General features: G+C 51.0%; 1 protein-coding gene across 2 annotated transcripts in view; it reads right to left on the reverse strand.

Annotated features, from left to right (window-relative positions):
• Positions 1 to 3466, reverse strand: part of GABBR2 (gamma-aminobutyric acid type B receptor subunit 2) — a 420187-nt gene extending 416721 nt beyond the window's left edge. Inside the window, exon 1 of one of the 2 annotated variants that reach the window (XM_004048340.5) lies at positions 2950 to 3466. In XM_004048340.5, the coding sequence (XP_004048388.2) occupies positions 2950 to 3270 (321 nt within the window). In that variant the 5' untranslated portion in view covers positions 3271 to 3466. The remainder of the gene's footprint in view (positions 1 to 2949) is intronic. The other variant, XM_055350040.2, reaches the window with a different exon arrangement.
• Between the last annotated feature and the right edge of the window lie 9498 nt (positions 3467 to 12964).

Here is a 12964-nt window from a genome sequence, read left to right on the forward strand (position 1 = left end):
ACTGGTGCCCATAGTCACTGGCCATTGAGGCCACTGATTGACAGCAAATGTCAGCAAATCCAGCCAAAATCTGTTCACCACATCCACCCTGTGTTAAAGTCTACAAACAATGTGACACAGCCTGCAAATAATTACGCAGTGTCCACAAAGACAGCCAATCTGAATAAACTAGACCCTAAACACTCTAACACTAGCCACAAACATTCTTTAGATCGCTCTAGATTTTGCTGCAAATTACCTAGACTGATCCTTCCTTCACCCTGGCTCAGGGAGAAAGCACCTCTACTTTAAAGATAAGGCCACTTGTGAATTCACAGGAAATAAAAATGAAGGAAGGGAGCTGGGCACGGTGGCTCATGCCTGTAATCCCAGCACTTTGGGAGGCAGAGGTGGGCAGATCACCTGAGGTTGGGAGTTCAAGACCAGCCCGACCAACATGGAGAAACCCCATCTCTACTAAAAATACAAAATTAGCTGGGCATGGTGGTACATGCCTGTAATCCCAGCTACACGGGAGGCTGAGGCAGGAGAATCACTTGACCCTGGGAGGTGGAGGTTGTGGTGAGCCGAGATCACGCCAATGCACTCCAGCCTGGGCAACAAGAGCAAAACTCTATCTCAAAAAAACAGAAACAAAACAAAACAAAAAAACAAAAAAAAAAGGAGGAGGAGGAGGGGAGGCAGCAGGACACATTTATTTAGTGCTTACAGCATGCCAGAGCACTGGCCGCTGAGCCTGCCAGCTCAGGGCATCTTCTACCCTGGCCCGTTATCTTCCTTAAGCTGTGTGTCACCTGCAGAGTACACATAATATTCCCACCTAGGCTTAGAGAGATTAAATACCCAGCTCAAGGTCATCCAGGGTGGAAAGTAACCAGTTTCTCACTAAAACCCAGGCCCCACCTACCCCAAAGCCCTGGCTCTGGGCCCCTTCAAAAGGCTAAAGACACTTCTCTGTTTGCACGAAGCTAAAATTATCTTCTGTCTTCCTTCCCACTGTTTTCTAAATATTCCCACGAATTGAAGAGTCTTCTGACTGTCTCATCCTCTTGACTTTGGGTCCTTTCACTCAGAAAGTCATCAAGACACACTCGAAAAATAAAATGTAAAGGCTTCAACCCACACCCTGAAACGAAGCACCCATCTCTTTGCTGCCACAAACAGGCCAGTATGAAATCTCTTTCAGGGAAGCTTTCTAAAGGGAAGAAACTGATGATGAAAACATTATGCAGCTGACAATACTTGGTGATGATGCAAGCAGGGCTGCCCTATCTAAAAATGTGTTTGTCCCCAAAAGACCGGCTTTGCAGTGACCCCTCCAGAAGAATATGTGCAGTAGCAACAGAGAAACTGTCAAGAAGATATGCCTCCGTGTAACTGCATTGCTGTCTCCATTTATGTGTGCCAGACAAGTACCCCCACAGAACTTGAGATGCTCAGGCAAAGACGAGGGCGATAGGAATGTCATTCGGAAATGATTTCACACCGGGTTAGCCCTGCACAGCCAGCCAGCTTGCATCCTCTGGGGCAGAGGAGGCCTCTCCGCCTGCAGCAGCCTGCGCGTACCGCTGCCAACTGCCACCGGTTCCTTCACCTTTTATTTACAGCGCAGAGCAAGCTGGTTCACCGGTGAAGCGGGGGAGGCAGGGAATAAGATACAATCTAGATTCTGCTCTTTCTCTGGGGACATAAAGAGGGTCCGACCAAGGAGGAGGGGAAGCCCAGATTGCACCACCAGAGCAGTAGCGCGACCCTCCTCCCAAAAGGGTTCTGCACCTGGACTCCAGCAGAAGCGCCCGGAGAGTCCCAGGAAGCCAGGATCAAGCCCAGCGCCTCGGCCCCGCTCCGCGCGATGGAAGAGGCGCCAACCGAGCGTACTGCACAGGAAATCACTGCCCCCTTCAGGCCGCGTCTCAGACGCTGCGGTCGGAGCACAGGGGCTCGCTCGGTCCGGAAAAACTCGCAAACCCGACCTTGCGCGGCCAGCGATCGCTCCTCCAGGCCCGCTCCGCGCGCTCCAGCCCCGGGCTGGCGGTGAAGGTCCGCTCTGGGGCTTCAGGCTGAACCCAAACCGAGGGCGTGGGGAGGGGTCTTGGGATGGAAAGCCCTTGGCTCTCTGGCTCCGCTCAGGACTGCTCTCCAAGTCTGTGCTCCGGCTGCTAGGTCGGATGCTTCAAGCCTGAGCCGTGAGAAACTGCCTGCAGCCGCCCGGCCAACAGCAGCGGCGCGGCCGGACACCACTGCACGTCCGGGACGAGAACTGCCAGGGCACTTTCTGAGCAACTAACCCGAGGCGGGGGTCTCCTGAAATCGCTCTGGCCACAGGCAGCGCCGGGCACGTCCAGGCAGAAGCGCTGCAGAGCCGGTGGCCCCACACCTGCCCGCGCGGAGCGGGCTCAGAGCTGCTGGCGCGCACCAGGCGCGCAGCCACGCTGCACGCTCAAGCCCCTTGGGTTCCGGAGCCTTCCGGACCTCAAAGCGCGGCTCGGATTCCCTGGGGGCATGTGAGCAGGCCCGCGGCCCCTCCGGCCCTGGGTGGCCCAGTTTGCAGTCAATGCGCCTGTTCCTCCCACTCGGTACCTCGCAGCCCCATGAGCGGGACCTAGACAGGGACAATCAATGTAGGCCTTTGGGGGTCCAGCCCCCACCTTCTCCACTCCTTTTTCTTTGGTCAAAAGAGACCCCAGTCTTCTATCCCACCCCCACCCCTCCCCACACACACATACACACATAAGACCAGAGGAGGGGGTGCTCGGCAAATGTTATCAGCTGTGCCAGCCAAGCCCAGCAGGACCGCGGGGGTGAACACTGGGCACCAGCCCTCTCTGCCCTCGGCAGGCGCGGGCCGGTCAATCGGGGATCTGACCAAAGGCCGGAGGTTGCCTGTGTCCAAACCACCCACCCCAATGTCCCCCGAAGCCCCGACGGCAGGGGCAGCCGGACACTCACCTCGGTGTCATAGAGCCGCAGGTCGAGGAAGTAGGGGCGCAGGAGTGACTCGTTGCGGATCTGCTCGATGGCCAGTTCCACGGCGGGGAGCACACCGCGCCCGATGCTGCCCTTGGCCACCTCCTTGGTGAGCGGCATGAGGCCCATGATGGAGAGCGGCGGGCTGCTGGGCGGCGGCCGGGGGGCGCCCCGCGCCCAGCCCCAGGCCCCGGGTGCCAGAGGCAGCAGCAGCGGCAGCAGCAGTAGCAGTAGCAGGCGCGCGGGCGGCGGTGGCGGCGGCGGCGGCGGCCCGGGCTGCCCGGAGCTCCGCGGGGAAGCCATGCCGCGCCGCGGGCTGCGGGCGCCGGCTCACTCGGCCCGCATGGCCTGGCCCGGCCCGCCGCCCCGCGCCAAGGTCTTCCCGCGGCGCCCGCGCAATGGCGCCGGCCCGGGCCCCGGCTCCGTCTCGGGCTAGGGTTCCGGCTCGGCTCAGAACGGCCGCGGCGGCGGCGGCAGCGGCGGCGCCCGTGACGGATCAATCACGCCGGGAAGGGGTGGGAGCGAGCGGAGTGCGGGAGGCGGGGAGCAAGCGAGCAAACGCGGAGAGGGGGGCCGGCGTCTCCGCGCGCGCCTCTCTCCAGCGCGGCCGCCCCGCACCGGGCCGCCTCCGCCCGCCCCCGTGCGCGCTCTGAACCGCTCTCCCGCCGGGAGCTGCTAGGCGGCAGCCCCTGGAGCTCGGCCGGGGGAGGGCGGACGGCAGGAAACGCGGGAGGCGAAGGCGAGGCTGCTCAGGGGCGGCTCGGGCCGCCTCCAGGGACGGGGACGAGCCGTGCGCGCCGGGGGAGGGGGAGGCGCTGGCGCTGCGGCGGCCGCGGGGAGGGCCACCTTCCCAGCACACGCACACACGCGCCCCCGGCCCTCCGCTGCGCCAGCTGCCGCTGCCCGCCGACCGCTGACCTCCAGGCACCAGAGCGCCCGGGGACAGCGATCTGGGAACCGGGACCGCGCGCTGGCACACGCAGTGGCCACCGCCGCTCCGCCGAGCGCTGCCTGTAGCACCTGCACGGTGGTTTGGAACCGCTTCTCGGAGGTCTGGCCGGGAAGGTCTGGGCAGGAGAATGTTCCACGAAGGCGTCCCCGAGGCATCTGCAGCCTACGCTCTCCCGTTCTGTTCTGGCGCCCACGAGCCCCTGACCGAGTCCCGGGGGTCTCTGAAGACGCCCACGGGTGCTCGAACGCCCGTTGGTGCCAGGCTGCCCGGCCTTTAGGGCCTTGGCTGAGGACACCCCTTTCCTCCCCACCAGACGGAGCGACGGCCCTTTGCCAACCCCAAGCAAAGCTGGAGTCCCAACCTTACGTGCGCTACCGCCCCCTCCAGGCATTTGACCTCCCCGCGTCCCCATTCTTGATGGGCCCCGCCCTAGAAGTCTCCCGGGGTGGGAGCACTATCCTCAGGCCAGGGCGGGGCCGCGCTCCCCTGGACTTGGCCCTCTCTCTGCCAGGTCGCACTGGCCAATCTTAGCCAAAGCAGTCCCGAGCCAGATGTACCCGAGTGAGCTGACCTAAGACCTTGGGTTCCTTGTGCCTCTGCATACTTCAAGAATGGGAAACGTGGTCATTAATCTATAAAGTCCCAGGGGCTGATTAATGCGAGGAACACAGTAGGACATCAAATCACAAAACATACTTGAGCCTGAACCAGGGACTGTGGAAGATATCGACGACCTTGTAACAAGAATGGAAGTTTGACCTTTGCTGAGTACTTACTGTGCGCCTTATGATGTAATCCCCACAACTGCCCTGTAAGCATACTGTGTTACTCACCCTTACTTTACAGGCGAATACACTGGTGCTCAGAGAGGTTCTGTAGCTAGTGGAAGCACACAGAGCTACTGAAGGACCGGAACCCAGAGCCAGCAGGAACTCCGTGCACAGTGCAGTGGGAGCCAGGGATGTGGGACTGCAAGTTTCCTCTCCAGGAGGAGCACTGCCCTGACTCAGTTGCTCTGGACGTCGATTCCCTCCGGCATATGGTGAGGGATTTGGACCGGATGATGATGATGATGGCCACACACCAGCTCTACTGGAGTGAGGCAAGGGCAGCTCTGAATCCAGGCTGAGTTGTTAGGAAGCACGAAGATGTGAGTGGAGGCTGAGCAGAACTACTAGAGAGTACCTTGGACAGCGCCAGGGAAACCAGGCCACATTCTCTCTGCCCTAACTTCTCTTTCCAGGCTTCTGTAGACTCCACCTCTCCCGGCTCCACTTGGCATTTCCTTTTCCCCAAGCTGGAGGGTTTGCATGAACAGAACTCACCTGAGCATCTCCTCCAGGAAGGGAGGAAGGAAGGGAGGGAGGGAAAGAAATGGTCCAAAGGACAGTGTAATCCCCAGATACTCGCTCAACTGCTGTCTCACTTTACGTCACAAATATCCTCCAGTCATAGTCTTCTGGCACCTGCCATTCCTCAAACCCTTAGCTCAGGTTTCTGAATGAGCATTTTCACTTTTTTTTTTCTTTTTTCTAATTCTTTCCTTTAGTCATTTGTGTCCTCCTTGCAAGCTGTGCCAATATAGAGTGTCCACTGACACCTACATCTGGGAATAAGTTGAAAGCTGGGTAACTTTGCCTGACATTTACTAAGGGGTTGAAGGCCCTACCTGGCATCCTGCCCTACAGCCCCTCTGTCTTCTTTTATGGTGGGGTGACCTGGCCCCAAGACACATGACCTGGGATCTGCCCTGACCCAGGGGGCACCAATCTCACTCTCCATCAGCATGGCTCCAGGCCAATCTTGATCTCACAGCCCACTCCTAATGCCTGGGCATCCCTCTGGTTCCAAGATCTTACTCTGGCCTGGTATTACAGTTTGGGTAACTGCATCCCTGATGTGCTTCCTGAGTCTGAGTTCCTGCCTCAGTCACCAGCCTAGAATGCATGTTCCTCCAGAGCTGGGGTCCAGCATCTTGCTTTATAATAATCATTCATTCCTTTGACCAGTGTTTTGAAGGGCATGCTACCTGCTAGGCACTGTCCTAGGAGCTGATGATATAGGAAGGAAAAAACCAGACCAAAATCCCTGCCCTTGTAGAATTGACATTCTAGTGGAGAAAGAGAAATAATAAATAGGAAGAAGATATGTTAGTATGCCCATTTATGAAAAGTGCTATGGTGAACAAAAAAGCAGGAAAGAGGATTGAGACTGGCAGAGTGGGGCTGCAATTTGAAATAGGGAGGTCAGGGAAAGACACACTAAGGTGACTCCTCAGCAAAGACATAAAGAAGGTAAGTAAGAGAGACAGGCGAATAGTGTTCCATGCAGAGGAACAGCAAGGGCAGAGGCTCCAACACAGGAGTGTGCCTGGCATGTTCAAGGAACAATGTGGAAGCCAATGTGGTAGAGCAGAGTGGGCAAAGGGAAAGCAATCAGATCCAAGGTCAAAGGCAGGTAGGACTGTATGGGGCCTCAGCACTGGGAGGGCACATGAAACAGCAACCGTGGGAGGCTACCGGGTGGAGCAGTGACATGATCTGATGTATTTTAAGAGGATCACTCTGGCTGCAGAGTGAAGAACCATTAGCAGGGGAAAAGAGTGTGAGCAGGAATACCTGTTAGGAGTCTCTACTACAATAAGCACATTTGGTGGCCAGGCCAGGGTATAAGCAGAAGAGAGGATGAGAATTGGCTAATCATTGTGCTTCTTATTAATTGGAATAAAATGCATTGGCCAAGTCCCAGAATGTGGAAAACACTTGATTCCCTTGAACTCATCTACCTTTTAAGAGATGTAATAGAGACTTAGAAAGCAACGTGCTCAGGTTGCACCTCCAGGAAGTAATGAAACATCCGTGTTAGCCCAGGTCTGTATGGCTTAAATTATTATCTTGTTTGCATAATCCTGTTTCCTTAGCAATCTTTTCTCACAAACCCTCTGCCTACACACAGAAGCCAGTCTCTAAACCCCAGCTCAGAGGTTGAGAGATGGTGCCCACTTCCTTTCTGGGGATTTTAGGGCTCCATGGTCCAGCTGGCTCCCTGTCAACAGGACACTCCATCCCTTTGAACAGGATCCTGATGCTGGGAAGCTAACCAGGCCTTTCTCTGCTGTCTGCTCTCCTTCCTTATTGGGCTGACACCCCGTGCCACCCAGGGCTGCTCAGATCTGCCCTCCAGAGCTGCCTCCTTCCAGGAACTGGGTCCAGTTTTTAACACCCTTTTCCCCATTTGATTGTTATCCATGCCTGCCTCTACTCTAACTCCTAATAGCAGCAAGGTCTTCTCTCACTTTCTTCTTTAAAACAAAACAAACTATATATATATGTGTATATATATATATATATATAGTTGATATTAGGTTGGTGCAAAAGTAATTGTAGTTTTTCCCATTGAAAGTAACGGTAAAAACTGCAATTACTTTTGTACCAAACTAATATATAGGATTGAGACTGGAAGGGTGGAGCTGCAATTGTGTGTGTGTGTGTGAGAGAGAGAGTGTGTGTGTGTATGGTTTACATACACACACACAGGCACACACATGCCATCTTTGCAAACATCTCCCATGTTATTTCTCATTCATGTTTATATGGAAATGTTTCTTTCAACCAAGTAGTTGGCAGCCTATTTTTTTTCTTGAAGTGCATTATTTATTTTCATTTCCTTGCTTTTTTAAAAATGGTAAGTTATGAATGATGGCTCTAAAAAAGACTAACTGAATGAAACTAAGTTGCATATCCCTTTTCACAAGGCATGTTTTTTAAACCATAAAATTAGGTTTCAGGTATCATATGTGGTCTGGTGACACAGCTTGAGTAATAACAATAGCTACCATTTATTAAACAACTACCTACTCTGTGCCAGACACCTTGGTATGCATCATCTTAATCTTCACATCTGCCTGAAAAATTGGTGTTAGGATCCCAGTTTTGAAATTAAGAGATTAAGGTACAGCTTGATGAAATGGTGTGCCTAATGATACTTGGCAGAGGCAGCAAGGGGGTCCAAACCCAGTACTGTCTGACCAGTCCTGTCAAACCCAGTCCTGTCTGACCCCAAATTCCTGCATTTGTCTCCGCTCTACTTGCCTCTCCTTGAAGATGCCTTTATAGAACTGAATAGGACAGCCTTAAAGAGACAAAGAACATTGCTGAGGGTCCACACCAGAAAGAAGTGAAATGAGCTAGCCAGGGAACTCCACTGAGTTAAAGAGAATCTGGGTCCTCTTTTGGGTTATCAGAGAGGAGAGTGTCTGGCCTGGAGAGTCTATGACTAAATCCTTCAAGAGTCAACAGTGGCTGGGCACGGTGGCTCACACCTGTAATCCCAGCACTTTAGGAGGCAGAGGTGGGTGGATCACGAGGTCAGGAATTCAAGATCAGCCTGACCAACATGGTGAAACCCTGTCGCTACTAAAAATACAAAAAAAAAAAAAAATTAGCCGGGCATGGTGGCACGGGCCTGTAATCCTAGCTACTCAGGAGGCTGAGGCAGGACAATTGCTTGAACCCAGGAGGCGGAGGTTGCAGTGACCCGAGATCGGGCCACTGCACTCCAGCCTGGGTGACAGAGCGAGACTCCATCTCAAAGAAAAAAAAAAAGAGTCAACGGCAAGGCTAGGGCAGGCCAGCAGAGCCCAGAGCCTCCTCCTTTACCCATACTCCTCATGTGGTTTGAGAACTGTGGAAGATTGATTCAGGTCAGTGGGACAGGTCCTGAATGAACACAGAAAGGACATTTAGCTTGTAATTGGGTGGTCTCCAGAACAACACAGACTGGCAACAGGGATGAAATCCTCTCTCATTTAGAGGTTTCAAAAACAATTAGATTATTAACAAAGGGGACCCAGGATGGACAAGAGGGAGAGTTTTAGAACAGAACCTTAGATGAAGAACAGGCTTAGGAAGCCTCTTTTCCTACCCCTCCAAACATATGAGTCCCTCTTTACCCCTTAGGGACAGTGGTGAGTTTTGGAGTCAGGCAGCCCTGGTCTCAAATTCTGGCTTGCTAAGTATTAGTGGTGCAACTTTGAGTAAGTTACTTAACTTCCCGAGCTTCATTTTCTCCATCTGTAAACTGGGAACAATAATGGTTCCTCTTTCATAGGGTTATTGTGAGGATTAGATAATGACAATAGCTAACACACAGTGAGCATTCACATGTGCCAGACACGTTTAAACCACTTTACATGTAATTATCTCCCTTATTAAGATAATGCATATAAAGTTCCTAACACAGTACTAGGTACTTATTAGGTATGTAATAAATAATTATATTACTGCTAAAGATGGCAAGATCAGTGTCTGCTGAGGCTCCCACTTCATTACTTGATTCATGAGGTTTTCACACATTTTTTTCTTAGGCTCCACCAGTAGGCCTTTCTACAGCTTTTACCGGGTTTTAACCTGTTGCAGGAGTCCACAGCACTCCCTCTCACCCATGGCAGTTCCTTCCCAGAGGTAGTTCCTAGGCACCCCCTCACTCTCCACCTCTAGCCAAGCCTTCTTCTTTGGGAGAAATGCCCCCAAACCTCCCCTGGCCACAAGTCTAGAGTCTGCTCATGGCTCTCCTCAAAGACATTACCCAGAACCAACCACAAAACCCTCCACCTGGGCCAAGAAAGATGTAGAAGAGCATGGCTGCCCTTCTGTGCTCACACCTGTGACTGCTGTCCCCACTGTCCTTATAGTCCAGATTTACCCACATTTTGCTAGCAGCTGCATCACCCCTTTGGCTTATAGGAAGCTTGTGGTTCTCTAAGAGCCCTAGGTTTGTTTTCTATGGGGTTATTGTGGCTGATGCTTCAAAAGAACAGCAAGCCACATCTCTCTAACATTACTTATCAGCCGTTTAATTTGGAGGCCTCTGAATAGGATTGAAACATTTCACCTTTGACCATGTCCTGATGTTGCAGCCTGTTGAAGGCATCCTGTGTGGTGAGTCTCTTATCACTCATATTCACCATCCCTCTCAGTTAATGCCATTGTCATTGCACAATAGGATTTTCTTTCTCATCCTATAGCATTAGTCAAAATGTTAAATAGGAGAATGCCAAAGACACACCCTGTGACTGCCCACACTGGGGGTCATCCGCCGCCTCTGGTTCTACAATTAAACCTACTGAAAATTGCTCCCAACTTCCACATTCTGCAGTCCTCATTTCTCTATCTTGCACTCCTGAAAATCATGAAAAGCCTTGCTAAAGCCCAGCTGAAACCCTGATACATGCTACCTCTTAATTTCTCTGACCTGTCAGATGAATAACTCCATGAGTAAGGGTGGTCGTAACTGGGCTGGCTCTTGGTGAACACACCCACCCTAGGGAGCACTGCTCTCCTCTGTGTGATCACACATCATTTATCCAATCAGCTCTTCTCAAACGCTGCTGACAATAAACACCCAAATCCCCTACTGCTGAAGTCGCCATTTTAGGCTCTTAGGAAACCTGAACCCTGCTGCATCCCCTGCCACCTAACCCTCCCTTTCACTCATCTCCCAAAGATCCTTCAGATGCTCTTTCTGGATCCTAGCTACAGTGTCCTGCTGTCTTGACAGGTACTTCATCTGGCCCTGGAGACATAGGCTCGTTGAAAGCTTCTAGGTGCCCTTTAACAGTCTCCTCATCTTTCATTTTATGCTTGCTCCACTATCTCCTGTTTGCTGGTCATTCTCCACCAATACATCCTGTGTGTCTCTGTTACAGGCCTGGAGATGAGAACATTCTGCATTCTTTTCAACAAACATCCATGCTTTCTCCTAATGCACCACACAAAGTCCCTTTTGTGGTCCATGGCATTATCCCAACGCTTCAGGTCATTCTGGGATTGAGCGCTTGCAGGGTCCAACAGCTTCCTGATACCTCCATTCCAGATCCTGACTTTCAGTTTCTCTCCATGGCCCTAAGTATGTTTCATAAATTTTATCGAAATATAACAGACAGTTCAATGAATTTTCCCAAAGTGAACACACCCATGTAACCACCATCAAGAACCAGAACATTACCAGCACCCAAAAGTCATGTTGCTGGCCAGTCACTCACCTTCTCAAGGGTGACCACCATGCTGACTCTGCTAACACTGTAGATTGGGTTTTGCCTCTTCTTGGGCTTGATATAAATGGAATCACCATCTGTCCTTTTGTGCCTGGCTTCTTTCACTCAGCATCGTGAAAGTTACCCATATTGTTGTATATGATTGTAGATCTTTTATTCCCATTGCTGTACGGCATATATCCTTCAGAGAAACTCTCCTGCAGGCCCCTAAGGAGAGATGTACAAGGACACTTACAGTGTTGTTTGTAAAAATGGAGAGTTAGCGGTAGCCTTGGCACTTATTGCCCTTATTGCACTTTTAAAAATCTGACATCATCACAAAGATCCGAGTATATGATTTTCTCTCCACCCACCCCCAGCGTGGCTGGTTGCAGTCTCACTTGTATATATTCCTACGTCTATTCTTACATTTCTCCACGCTATCCTTCATTTACCCTGCCAAACTGACCTTTCCAAATCTTGTCACCCCCCAGCTCAACACATTCGATGGCTCCCTATAACCTCTGGGGTACAAACTCCCATGCCTGGTATTACAAGCCATTTACAATGTGGCTCCAATGTTTCCAGCTTTAGCAACCAGCTCTCTCTCCCCACACCTTTTATATTCTAACTACGTAGAATATATTAGCTGGCCCATAAACATGAACCCCTTTTCTGCCTCCATACCTTTGCTCATGCTATTCCTTCAACTTGGAACACTCTTCCCACTCTTTCTCCCACTGACAAAATCCTTCAAAACTCAGGTCAAATGTCACCTCCTTTGTGATACCTCTTCCAGTCACTCCAGCAGAAATAATTGCTACCTTTTCTCAGCATCCATAGTAAGGCTTGGTTCATGCTGAGAGATAATACTTATCACTTCTTTAAAATTACCACGTTTCACCATTCTAACACACACGTTCTTATTCATCTCTGGAATCAGGATGCACTTTGCCATTGATGGCATCTTATAGTTGGAAGTATTCTTTTTCTTCCTTGTTGATACATAAAATAATGGTGTTTAAGATTCAGTGAAATACCGTATTTCATTTTTATCTCAGCATATTCTAGAAAAGCTTGTCACACTGCATTGTATAGTTAGTTGTCTACAATTCTGTGTTCCTTTTCATGTGTGAGGCCATAGGCATGCACAAAGTCAGCAATCTGTTCAATGAAGAGATGTGCACCGTTCACTAGTACCTGAACATTTACTAAGTCATGGAGGTGATGTGGCAGGGAAGACCTCCTAGTGTGGTTCTTCATGAGGTTCCTCACAAGGCTGAAAGAGTTACCCTTTCCTCCTGAGGTGCTGAGGCCCAGGAGACAGGGTGGAGGGCTGGAGAGAGCCATAGAAGTCTCTCTTCCTTGTGGCTGGCTGTCATGTCAGCTCGCATCGGGGCAAGGGAGGAGAAGTTACATAGGATTAGTTTAATGCCCAATCCTTGATCAGCAAAGCAAGCTTCATTCAATTATAACATCATTCCTATTGGGTAAATAGGATTTGCTTCTCAAGGATCTGATTTATGGCCTGGTTTTCAGGAGCATGCTGTGATAGAAAGCAGTAGCATCCTGTTGTGCCAATCTTATTCCAAGCCTCTCTTTTTGAGTAACAACAGTGAGTCTTTTAATTTGCTTTTTCCTAATGAAATCAGTTATTTCTCCTGCCCACACCACCACTCTATGTTATATTAAATAACAAAGGACACAGATAGGCTGGCATCTGACTTTAGTGGTATTTCAGTTACCTTTTGCCCATTTCTTAATATTTCAGCCTTTCAAATTGTATAGACAGTTTAGGTAAAGGCCAGTATGTTTGTCTTAGTCCATTTGGACTGCTATAGCAAAATACCTTAGACTGGGTAATTTACAAACAGAAATTTGTTGCTCACAGTTCTGGAGTCTGGGAAGTCCAAGAGCAAGGCACCAGCAGACTTGATGTCTGGCAAGGACCTGTTCCTTGTAGATGGTGCCTTCTGTGTCCTCACATGGTAGAAGGAGGACACAGAAGTCAC

The sequence above is a fragment of the Gorilla gorilla genome, chromosome 13 (genome assembly GCF_029281585.2).
Source record: "Gorilla gorilla gorilla isolate KB3781 chromosome 13, NHGRI_mGorGor1-v2.1_pri, whole genome shotgun sequence".
In the NCBI taxonomy this organism is placed as follows: domain Eukaryota; kingdom Metazoa; phylum Chordata; class Mammalia; order Primates; family Hominidae; genus Gorilla; species Gorilla gorilla.